General features: G+C 54.0%; 2 protein-coding genes and 1 long non-coding RNA gene across 3 annotated transcripts in view; 1 reads left to right on the plus strand and 2 right to left on the minus strand.

Moving 5' to 3' along the window:
* Pip4k2b (phosphatidylinositol-5-phosphate 4-kinase type 2 beta) overlaps positions 1 to 146 on the minus strand; it is a 19,565-nt gene extending 19,419 nt beyond the window's left edge. The window contains exon 1 of the mRNA XM_019206911.2: positions 64 to 146. The gene's annotated coding sequence lies outside the window, so the exon portion shown is untranslated. The remainder of the gene's footprint in view (positions 1 to 63) is intronic.
* Positions 147 to 738: 592 nt separating this feature from the next.
* Positions 739 to 10,920, minus strand: part of Cwc25 (CWC25 spliceosome associated protein homolog) — a 19,209-nt gene continuing 9,027 nt past the window's right edge. Inside the window, exons 3-10 of the mRNA XM_010620069.3 lie at positions 8,644 to 8,877; positions 7,490 to 7,559; positions 6,910 to 7,043; positions 6,271 to 6,334; positions 5,567 to 5,742; positions 5,363 to 5,449; positions 1,964 to 2,125; positions 739 to 1,650 (exon numbers count right to left, since the gene is read on the minus strand). Of these exons, the coding sequence (XP_010618371.1) occupies positions 1,536 to 1,650; positions 1,964 to 2,125; positions 5,363 to 5,449; positions 5,567 to 5,742; positions 6,271 to 6,334; positions 6,910 to 7,043; positions 7,490 to 7,559; positions 8,644 to 8,877 (1,042 nt within the window). The 3' untranslated portion in view covers positions 739 to 1,535. The remainder of the gene's footprint in view (positions 1,651 to 1,963; positions 2,126 to 5,362; positions 5,450 to 5,566; positions 5,743 to 6,270; positions 6,335 to 6,909; positions 7,044 to 7,489; positions 7,560 to 8,643; positions 8,878 to 10,920) is intronic.
* Positions 10,483 to 10,920, plus strand: part of LOC117285888 — a 3,054-nt gene continuing 2,616 nt past the window's right edge. Inside the window, exon 1 of the long non-coding RNA XR_004517020.1 lies at positions 10,483 to 10,516. This is a non-coding gene — a long non-coding RNA (uncharacterized LOC117285888). The remainder of the gene's footprint in view (positions 10,517 to 10,920) is intronic.

A 10,920-nucleotide genomic window follows, 5' to 3' on the forward strand; every position in this document is an offset into this window, starting at 1 on the left:
CCGGGCCAATGGGAGAACCTGGCTGAAACCCTGGGTTTTATGAATGGGCCCGCGCCCACCCACCTGCTGCCCGGCCTAGGCCCGCGGTCAGGGGAAGAGTCGGCCGGCGCCTTGGGACACTTTCCCGACGATGGGCTCCTTCTCCCGCTCGCCGCGCCAAACCACCGAGCAGCCTGCCCACACGTGGTTACGTAATTCCTCCCCGAAGAAGGGTCTCCCCATATTGGACAGGAGTCACGGGTCTGTGCAAACTCCACACTGCACGTGGTGGCTTTCACAGTTACAAAAATAAATGTGGCCTTTATTACCAAGTAATAAAAAGCATAATTAGCTATAGCATCAGCAGCAGGATGGGGCAATGAAATGAATGACAAGAGCATATTACATTCGCTCTGGAGATGAAGTAGGTTTTAAGCATCAAGTGTTCAAAAATGAAAATCCCAACCCCTTGGAAGCTCAGTGAGGAAGGAGAACAAAGGAACAGCCCAGCCGAGGTGCGGTCCACTGCCTGGCCAAGCAGACGAAGCGGCATGCCCAGCACTAGTGGGGCCCTGGGTCCGTGCCAGCACCACACACAAAAAAACCAGATAAGGAAAAGCCCCCTGGAGATTTGTTCTGAGACAGGGTGCTGGCCTCAAACTCACAGCAACCCTCCTGTCTCAGCCTCCCAAGTGCTGGGATTGCAGGTGTGCACCACCACGCCCGGCTCGCCCCTTGAGCCTCGGGAGGCAGGTGGCAGCATCACTGAGCTAAATCCCTGCCCCCCCATATTGATTTTTTAACATCTAAAAAATACTGTAATAGCAAACTCCTCCAGAAAACCGAGAACTATGGTAAGGTTACTACATGATTTAAAAAGAAGGCCTGATACAACAGCTTCCGTTCTCTTTACTCCGAGGAGCCAGGAGTACACTGGCAACATGGTCCTGACGGCTACAGCCACAGCCCCACGAGACAGGAGAACCCATCGTCTCTCCATCTGGGAGCCCGGGCCTCCTCAGCTGCTTGACTCAGGCTGGAAATGAGCTCTCGCCTCGCTGTGTCCCTACCAAGTCCACTGTGGTTCTGTACACAGCGGTCACTTACAAACAAGGCGCTCTCACCGAGCCCGCTTTTAACAGTGTGTAAAACTGACACAGTAGTACCCGCGCACGCCTGTGCCTTTACATCAAAACCTTTGGGTCCGCCGGGGCTTGCTTGGCTGTTTTCTCCTCCCGGTTCGGTCCCTATCTCGGCTCTGCCCTGAGCCGACGTCCTCCTGTCACGTGACGCACACACGGGAGTAAATGTCCACTTATCCAGTGAGCACGACCCACGCCGTGACTTGGAGAGAGGCTTCCGGCAGTGGAGAGGGCGGGAGGAGGGTGCGGTGAAGACCGGAGCCCAGGCGGGGGAAAGGCTCCCCCACGGCCACGCGGCCAGGGCCCGCGCTCCCATCTTCACCACAGCTTGCGAAGGGGCCGGGTCGCTCTGAACGGTGCTGCTCTGCTCCTTACAAAGAGGACCGCAGGGGCTGGCGGCCTCCCGGACGGCGCTCATCTCCTCATGAAGCTCCTCTCCAGGGCCGCGGAGGTCCGCTGCAGGGAGTGGACGTTGCGCTTCACCCGGTCCTCGAGGGAGGACGTGGCCGCGCTCTCCAGCTTCATGCGGCTGCGAGACAGGGACGGAGAAAAACCTCATCACCCGAAGCAGGGCGCCAGCGGGGGAGCAGCTGTGTGGACCCACGTCCTCTGGAGCCCAAGCACAGGTTTGGAAAAGAAGTCAAAGTTTCATTGGAGAAAGGCTCCCCGGGCCATCAATTCTCATTTAACAAGGCCAAGAAATTTCAGGGATTTGAGCCAGGCATGGTGGCGAACGCCTGTGACCGCAGCACTCGGGAGGCTGAGGCAGGAGAATTTCATGGGAACTCTGGGGACCCAGTGAAGCACACAGGGTCCCCGAGAGCTGTCGCCAGGGCACTCACTGGATAAAGTGGCCGTGGCGGGAGTCCTGCTGCTCCAGCCTGCGCTCCCTCTCGTCCTCACGGGCCTGCCTCTGGAGGGTGTTCAGCCGCTCCTCCTCCCGCCAGCGGGCGTTCTCCAGCATCTCCTGCCGCTTCCGCTCTAGTTCCTCCGCTGAGAGTTTTCTGTGGAGCACAGACCGCTGGTCAGTTCTACTCTCCAGCAGGCGGCACAAGGAGAGGTTGGGCAAGCCTCAGGGTCTTGGGGCTGGGCTCTCTCCAGGGAAACACCCAGCCGAACACTGGGCCAGCACGTCTCCCGGGCAGGCTCACCCACCCTTTTTAAAAATTTTATTCATTTTTTTAACTGTTTTGGGTCTCACTATGTAGCCCAGGTTGGTCTCGAACTCGTGGCAATCCTCCTGCCTCAGCGTCCCGGAGTGCTGGGATCACAGGTTACCACACCCAGCTTCATCCAAACTTTCAAGACATTGAGTTGGGATCCCATACAGCCAGGCGCAGTGACACACCTGTCATCCCTGCACTCGGGAGGCTGAAGCAGATATAAGGGCCTGTTGCTACAGAGGGGAGAAACTGAGTCCCAAGCGCCCACCCCTGGGAGAAGCGGACAGTGTCACACTGCCCACACAGGAGCTCAGGCGCCACGGTCACCAAGGCCTGCAGAGGGTGGCAAGGAGGCGACGGGGTGAGAACGAGGGCATGCACTCAGCGTCCGTCCCAGGAGGAGACGGGTCACTCTGCTTCTGCCTACCTCGGGGACACCAGGGCCACCCCGGAAACACCAGAGGAAACCCCAGGATGCAGGCTCTGCAGACTCACCGGGCAGGACGCAAGACAGAGGAAAGAAGTGCAACGCCACAGCTGACAGGGACTCAGGGGCTCTGCGGGGACCAACCACAGCGCCCAGCCTCACGCCGCTCAGACACACAGCGCACTCAGGTTGTGCTGCCCTCTCTCGGATGGGAAAGCATCTGAGAGCTCAAGAAACCCGCCAAATCTCAGGGTGTGGTGGTGCACACCTGTAATCCCAGCACTCTTAGAGGCTGAGGCAGGAGGATCACCATGAGTTCAGGGCCATCTTGAGCTACACAGTAACACTGTCTCAAAAAAAAAAAAAAATGCCAACAACAACAAAGATTTTTCAATACTATGTGACTCTGAAAACTGCATGTATATGAATCTAAATAAAATAATCTAAGAAACGAAACTGTAACTCTATAGTAACTGTAATTAATCCAAGAATAATTCCATTTTCTGCAGGCGGGGTGGTGCATGCCTGTAATCCCGGCACTCGGGAAGCTGAGGCACACAAGCCCGGGCTACACAGTGAGACCCATTTCAAAAAACAAAAACAATGGCTGGGGAATTAACTCAGTGGCACTGCGCCTGCCTCACAAGTGCAAAGTTGTGAGTTCAATCCCCAGTATCAAAACAAATGTGAAAAGCAATGAAATATAAAATTAAATGGGACTACCATAAGCCAAAAAGAAGTATGAGGAAAAAAAATAGTCTCAGTCTATAAAAAGAACTATTTATTTATTTATTTATTTTTGGTTTTTTGAGACAGGGTCTCACTACGTAATTGGGACTGACCTGGAACTCACTATGTAGCCCAGGCTGGTCTCAAACTCACTGCAATCCTCCTGCCTCAGCCTCCTGAGTGCTGGGATTACAGGCATGCACCACCACACCCGGCTTACAAAAAAGATTTTAAATTGAGATCTCAGCTGGGCATAGTGCTGCATGCCTATAACCCCAGTGCTGGGGGAGGCTGAGGCAGGAGGATCCAAGATTAAATCTACCCTGAGCAACTCAGTGTCTTAAGGCAAGACCCTGTCTCCAAATTTTAAAAAATAAAGAAAAAGACTGCTGGGCAGGCCGGCACACGCCTGTAATCCTAGCACTAGGGAGGCTGAGGCAGGAGGATGGCTGTGACTTTGAGACCAGCGTGGTCTACACTGTGAGTTCCAGGGCAGTCTCACCTACATAGTGAGATCCTGTCTCAAAAACAAAAACAAAAAAATAAAGAAAAAGAGGATCAGGGATTTAGCTCAGTGGTGCCGCTGCCTGCCTCACAAGAACAAGGCCCCAAGTTCAATCCTTGGTACCAAAAATGAAGAAGAAAGAAGAAGAGAGAAAGCCATGAAGAAAATTCACTATAAAGACCTGGGTTCAACCCCCAGTACCATAAAGAAAAATAAAATAAATTCTCTGCACCATGAGAATGGCTGACAAAATAAGGCAAATTCAAGCAATGGCAGATGGCAAGAGACAGAAAAATAAGGCAGAATGTGCAAGACAGTCACGCGCCGCCCACCTGTGCGCCGGAAGACACTCAAGTCCAGGCCCTGCCAGCATCTGAGGGGGGCATGGAAGACGGGGCCAGAGGAGTGTCGCAGCTACGGGGTTCCTGCCGCCCAGAAAGGGAGGGAGCTGCAGCCTCCTCTGCAGAGCTGCCACTCACAGTAACTCTGCCTTCCCCGAGGGCTCTCCCAGATAACCTGGGGAACCAGCAGTTTGGCTCCACAGGTCTGCTCCAAAACTGCTGGTGTCTGAACCCAAGCCCGGGGCTGCACCCAGCAGACCCGCACTCTAGGAGACTGAGGCAGGAGGATCAAAAGTTTGGACAACTTAGCAACTTTCTAAGACTCTGTCTCAAAATTTACAAGGGCTGGGATGTAGCCAGTGCAAAGTCCCTGGGTTCTATCCCCAGGATTGCAAAAAAAGCCAAAAAAAACAAGAGATACTGACACCCCTTAGATCTGACACTGTAACGGCGTGGGCCACAGCTGGGCAGTGAGCTCTGCTGCTGCTGTTGGAGCCCTGGGGATTGAACCCAGGGAGCGCTGAGCTATGCCTCCAACCTTTTTTACCTTTTGAGGCAAGAGTCTTGTTAAATTGCCCAAGCTGGGCTCAAATTGTGACCTTCCTGCCTCAGCCTCCCAAGTGGCTAGGATTATAGGAGTGTGTACCCAGTTTGGGATTTTTTTAAGTGTCCTGGGTAATTCTGATGCACGGCCAGTTTATGTGGAAATGGTTTACACAAAAGCCGCCCGCACCATCTAAACACTGGCCAGGAGCAGGCTGGATGCCAGGACAGCCCCTCGTGGGCACAGCGGCCTCTCCTCAGTTCTCATCCCTGCTAAGCCAGCCCATACCCAACTCTGCCCACGAGAAGGACAAATGCCTCGACCAAGGACACTCTGGCTGTGGCACTGGCACACACCTGTCATCCAGCTACTCGGGAGGCTGAGTCAGGAGGATCACAAACTCAATCCAGCCTGGACAACTTCATGAGATCCTGACTCACACAAAGTTTCAAAAAGAGCCAGAGATGCGGCTCAGGGGTAGAGCTCGAAACCGAAATCCCCCAGCCGACCTTGTTTTCTCAGTGCGCCTCACCTGGTGTAGCCCGGCGCTCGCCGCTGTGTGTGGGCCTCTCTCTTTGGGGATGGGGCCCGCTCTCTGAGGCTGCCCTTCCCGCTGTGCCTGCAGGGGACACAGAGGACACAGCTCTGCAGCTCAGACAGCGCCGAGAACTCTGTCAGAGGCCCGCTGTGCCCAGGCGGCGGGCTCAGGGTGATTTCCCAGGAGCCCCACACTCACACTCGGCTGTGCCTCGGGGACCGTGACCGCCTGTCCCTGGCACTCTTCTTGCCCGAGTGTCTGGGCGGGGAGCGGGAGGAGCTGGGGGACCGGGACCGGCTCTTCATCTGGAAGGTGCCTTTGGACTGGGCCACCGAAGGGCCCTGCGACCCCCGGTCCTGGGCAGGGTCCCGGACCTGCTCGTGCGGGAGGGAGGAGAGAGAGGTCACCCGGAAGCCAGCCTGGGCAGCAGGCGGGGTGGGGGTGGACAGGGCGAGGGGCACAGGTCACAGGTACCGAGGGACGCCCATTCCTCTAAAGCCAGTGTAGGGCTGGGCGTGGTGCAGCACACCTGAAATCCTGCACTCGGGAGGATGAGGCAGGAGGATTGCAAATAGTAACCAGGCTGCAGCAACCTGGTGACTTAGCAAGACACTGTCGAAAAAATTTTAAGAAGGGATGGGGATATAGCTCAGTGTAAAAGTCCCTGGGTTCAAACCCCAGTACCCCAGTACACACACACAGCCAGGAGGCATTTACTGCACCTTAGGATGTGGACATCTGCCATCAGTTACCCGTGGAGGTTGGGGCGACATCTGAGTCCCCATGGGGGCATCGTCCCTGCCCAGAGCCCAGCCAGGTGAGTGGCTTGGAGCTCCCTGCCATGCCTTGGCCACCAGGGTACTTTCAGTCCCACAGTCCCCCAGAGAAGGCCACGTCCCTACCTGTAAGCCATAGCCGGGCACTTTGGACAAAACCACACGGGAATCTGTCACCCTCCTTTGAGACCTAAAATTCAAACACACACTCGCTAAGGAAGCCTCGCCCCGGGTCCAGCAAGGGGTTTGGGTGCCCAGCTTCGTCCCCTTAGGGTGTCCGTGTTGGGAGCCGAGTCACAGGGCAGGTTTCTTGGGGAGGATCCGTGGGTGCAGCCTCTCACCTCAGGCTGCCATTCCAAGGTCTGAACATGAGTCACCTCAGCAGAGCTGATTTTTCCCACAGCACAGACACAGATCAGGCCCACACAGGCTCATTAATCCATTAAAAAAAAAGCCTACATAAAACCCACTTCAGACACGGGCATGATGATGCCACACATCTGTGATCCCAGCACTCAGGAGGCTGAGGCAGGAGGATTGCTTCTGAGGCCAGCCTGCGCTGCACAGTGAGATCCAAGCCAACTGCACTGCACAGACTGTCTCAGAAAGACCCCACAGCAACGGGCGGAGAAGAAAATGAGCTGAACCAGCTCCTCTGCCGTCAGCTCTGTGCAGCTCAAGTGAGCTCACCTAGGCCCTCCGCAGGGCGCCGACAGCACAGGGCCGCCCTATAACGACCCCATCAGCAGTGCAGCCCAGCCTCACCTGCCCCGGCCCGGGCCCGACTCGTCCTCGCTGCTGGACCGGCTGCTGCTCGCGCTCCTGTGCTTGCGCTTCCTGTGCTTCTTTCTCTTTTCCTTCTTTTTCTTCTTCTCCTTTTTCTCCAGACTCATTTGCAACTAGAAAAAGCCCAGAGCACGACCACCAAGGGTTACAGAGACCCTGACCCAGCCACTGCCGCCCGCCCTGTCCTCTCCTGGGCGCAGGGCATGACGGGAGACCTCTCAGAAGCACCGGCCAGGGGCCCCGCTCTGTGCTCCAGCCGGGGCGGGCGGCACCTACGTGTACTCCGAGGAGATCACCAAGAGTTCAAGTCCAACCTGGACCACACAGTGAGACGTCTCAACAAACAAACAAACAAATAAAAAGACCACTTTGTTTTTCCTCTGAAATAATAGGAACTGGAGGGCCAGGGATTGAGTTTAGTGCTCATTGGCACTAACCCTACCTCGCAAGCACAAGGTCTTGAGTTCAATCCCCAGTACCAAAAAAAGGAACGGGAGACAAACTCCCGTGGGAAACAGGTGAAGGGCACTGCTCTGTGATTAGTCTACGCTGGGCTTACCAATTCCTTGATTTTCTTCATTTTCACAGGATTATTCAGCACTTCTCTTTTTTTCTCCTCCTCTTTCTTCCTAAACAGAAGAATTTCTAAGATCACGACTGTGTCTTCTGGAAAGGGAGTTAATTCCTTCTCCTGTCCCCAGTCCCAGTGACGACCTTTCTCCCAAAGCCATGCGCACAGGGCCCACAGCGACAGCTGCACCGCGAATCCACATGACGGGAACCCCACCAGGTGCCACTCCCCGGGCTGAGCGCTCAGGGCCTCCCGCCTGGCCAGCAAACGTCGGTGCCGTAGGCGCCCTGGCCGCACGGTCTCAGAAACCACCTGCCGAGCGCACGTGCGCGCGTGATCCTGAGTATAAGAGCAGGGCGCACTGCCACTAAACCACATTCCCTTTCTTTTCCTCCTGCACACACACAAAATTTCGCTAGGGGTGGTGGCGCAGGCCTGTAATCCCAGCTCTCTGGGAAGCTGAAGCATGAAGATCTCAAGTTCAAACAAGACACTGTCTCAAAAAGAAAAACAAAACAAGGGGCTGTCAATCCAACCAAAATAAATGCATGGAAAACAATCTCATTTAATAGCTCTCCCTTTATCTGTTACATGTTGGGATTTTAATCCAGATTCTAGTTTCTTCTCTTTTGTTTTGGTACTGGGGATCGAACTCAGGACCCAGCACTTGCCAGGTAGGTGGTGTCACTGAGCTACATCCCCGGCCCTCTAGTTTCTTTTCAAAGGATTTTGCTGGCCCTTCCAAAAAAAGAAACTAGGAGCACAAAAGCCAGTTTACAGCCTCCTCAGCTCTACACACACTTCCAAATTGTGAAGAAGCTGCCCACCTGTCACCCGACTTCCCCTATTTCTATTTCAGGGCCACAGATAACTGAGTAAATCGGGTACAGTGGCGCACACCTGTAGTCCCAGCACTCAGGAGGCCGAGGCAGGAGAATGGCCACAAGTTCAAGGCCAGCTTGGGCTACACAGTGAGACTCTGTCTCAAACAAACAAACAAACAAACAAAAGGTGGATGAACAGGCTGGGCAGCCGGGCCCGCCCTCGCCCCGGAGCATCTCCTCCTCCCCATCTCAGCCCCTGAAGAGGACAGACACACAGGGGAGCAGCTGTCCCTACGCTGCCCCCAGGCAGCCCTGTACCTGATGACGAAGAGCGGGTCCTCGCGAATCTTGCTGGCCATGTCCAGAAGCGAGTTGGCCCCGGCCGGGGCGAAGATGGAGCCTGGAAGCAGCCCGGTCTCGGAGGAGCAGCCGGCCTCCTTCTCCAGCTTCTCGAACACGTACTTGTCGATGGGGCGGCCCAGCAGGTACTCATCCCGGTTCACCATCCCCCCGGGACCCTGGTACATCCAATCCAGCTTCTCCTCTTTCTTCCTAGAGGGAGGTAAACCCTCAGGCAGTTAAAGCAAGTGAAGATGCCTCTGGACTACCCGCAAAACCAGGTCCCAGAAGCAGGCCTGGGGACACACACCTGTCGTCACAGCACTGAGGAGGCTGAAGCCGGAGGATCGCGGAGAGCAGGAGGCCTGACTGCGCTACACAGCGAATTCAAGACCAGCCTGCCTTACAAGGGAGACCCTGTCTCCAAAAATATTTTTTTCCCCATTAAGTTTCTTGGTACATTTAAGGTAAATAATACAGTTCCAAAAATAAATTTAAAAATCTAAAAATTTTAAATAACGAAAGAAAGATAGACCCTCTGGAGTGTTGGTCTAGGATTCATGAGACCCAGGGTTAGTGCCCCTCACTGCAAAAAAGTCCCCAAGAGACAGCTGTGTTGCGCAGCCTGGGCTCACATCTGGGTGTAACCAATCCTGCCTTGGCCTCTCGGGTATTGGGGACCCCACTGCGCCAGGCCACTGCACCCGGCTCCCAGGGGGAAGAGTCTCCGGGGCACCCTCCCTGCCCGGCCAGCTGTGCCAGACCCCGGCAGGGATGGAGGCTGGCGCTGCTGAGTCTCACACAGCCACCTCCCACAGCCTGGCCCGAGGGGAGCAGGGCAGGAGGACGCTGACACTCTCACAGCCAGGGGACAGGGGTCACACGGGCGCCAATGACAGCTGAGTGCAGGCAGAGGACTCTGAGACCAGGCATGACTGTCTCACAGGCAACTGATATACAGAGTGCCCACCTGTGATCCCAGCACTCTGGAGGCTGAGGCAGGAAGACAGACTGGGTTATATAGCTCCACTCTGTCTCCAAAAAAAGTATCAAATCACTTCCCTCCCGTGGACAACAGACAATCAGGCATGAGAGTTAACAGAAGAAATGTTAAACAGGAACTAAGTTTGAATCCAGCCTCAGTAAGAAAATGTTTTTGTTTATTTTTTTTTTTTTTTTTTTTTTTTGGCGGTGGGGGTACTGGGGATCAAACTGGGACGTTGTGCTTGCAAGGCAGGCAGTTGGCACTGCTGAGCTATATCCCTGGGCCCTCAGTAACAAAATTTTGGTTTTTTTTGTTTTGTTTTGTTTTTTTGAGACTGTGGGAGGCCGGCCGTGGCCCTCTAGGAGTTTGACATTTAAAAGGAAACTTCTTCACCTCTACGCTCAAGGCATTGATACAATCTGTAACATTCTAGGACTCTGCTTGTTAAACTTGTTGCTGCAACGGAAGAAACTCAAGGAGACAGCCGAAGATCTGATGTTCTTTGCAAAGAGTCAGACAATCCGGGTCTTTGCATAAAAGATACAAATAGTTGCTTGGTGCTTCCTGTTGATGTGAACCTATAAAAGGAGCTGTTTCTGTGAAATAAATCAGACTTCTCTTCGTCTCCACTCAGGCTTGAGTGTTCTTTCCTTTCTCAATCCTCACTCCCCAACTCAGGCATGTTCGTGTTGTGACGGCTGGACCGCCACAAGTGGCGCCCGAACAGGGACCTGAAGAACAAGAACTTGAAGAACACGGACCTGAGTATCGAGGGATTCAGTGAAGGACACCGCTGGATAAAGAATAAAAGGAGATCTCATCAAAAAGAAAGAAGAGGACCTTCAAAAGGAAGGCAAAAGAGGAGCGGTGAGTTTTCTTGTAAATATTAAAAATGGGAGCAGGCTAGAGTTGCATGCTTTTTGTATATATGCTTAAAGATTTATTGTGTGTTGGTGGTGCTAGAGTAGGGCACCAGCAATTGTGTAATTTATTAGAATTTGTAGAAATAGTTCGTCCTTGGTTTCCTTTTCTTTGCTTCAGTGTCTTTCTTTTCCTGTTAATGTCTGAATTGGTAATTTGTGATCCGGATCATTTTGGAGGCAGGGAGGAAGGTCCAGGCAGACGTGCTAGTGGACTCCCCACAGCAGGGGCCGGAGAGGTCCTTTGCCCTTCTGGTAGGAACTTTGTCTGTCTGTTTATGGGGAGGGAGGTTGATTTTTTTCCCCTCCTCAAGACCCTCTGGTTGAGAGTGTTCTTCTGGTACTGGTTTC

Source organism: Fukomys damarensis, unplaced genomic scaffold, assembly GCF_012274545.1.
Source record: "Fukomys damarensis isolate Sample0158 unplaced genomic scaffold, DMR_v1.0_HiC HiC_scaffold_13, whole genome shotgun sequence".
In the NCBI taxonomy this organism is placed as follows: domain Eukaryota; kingdom Metazoa; phylum Chordata; class Mammalia; order Rodentia; family Bathyergidae; genus Fukomys; species Fukomys damarensis.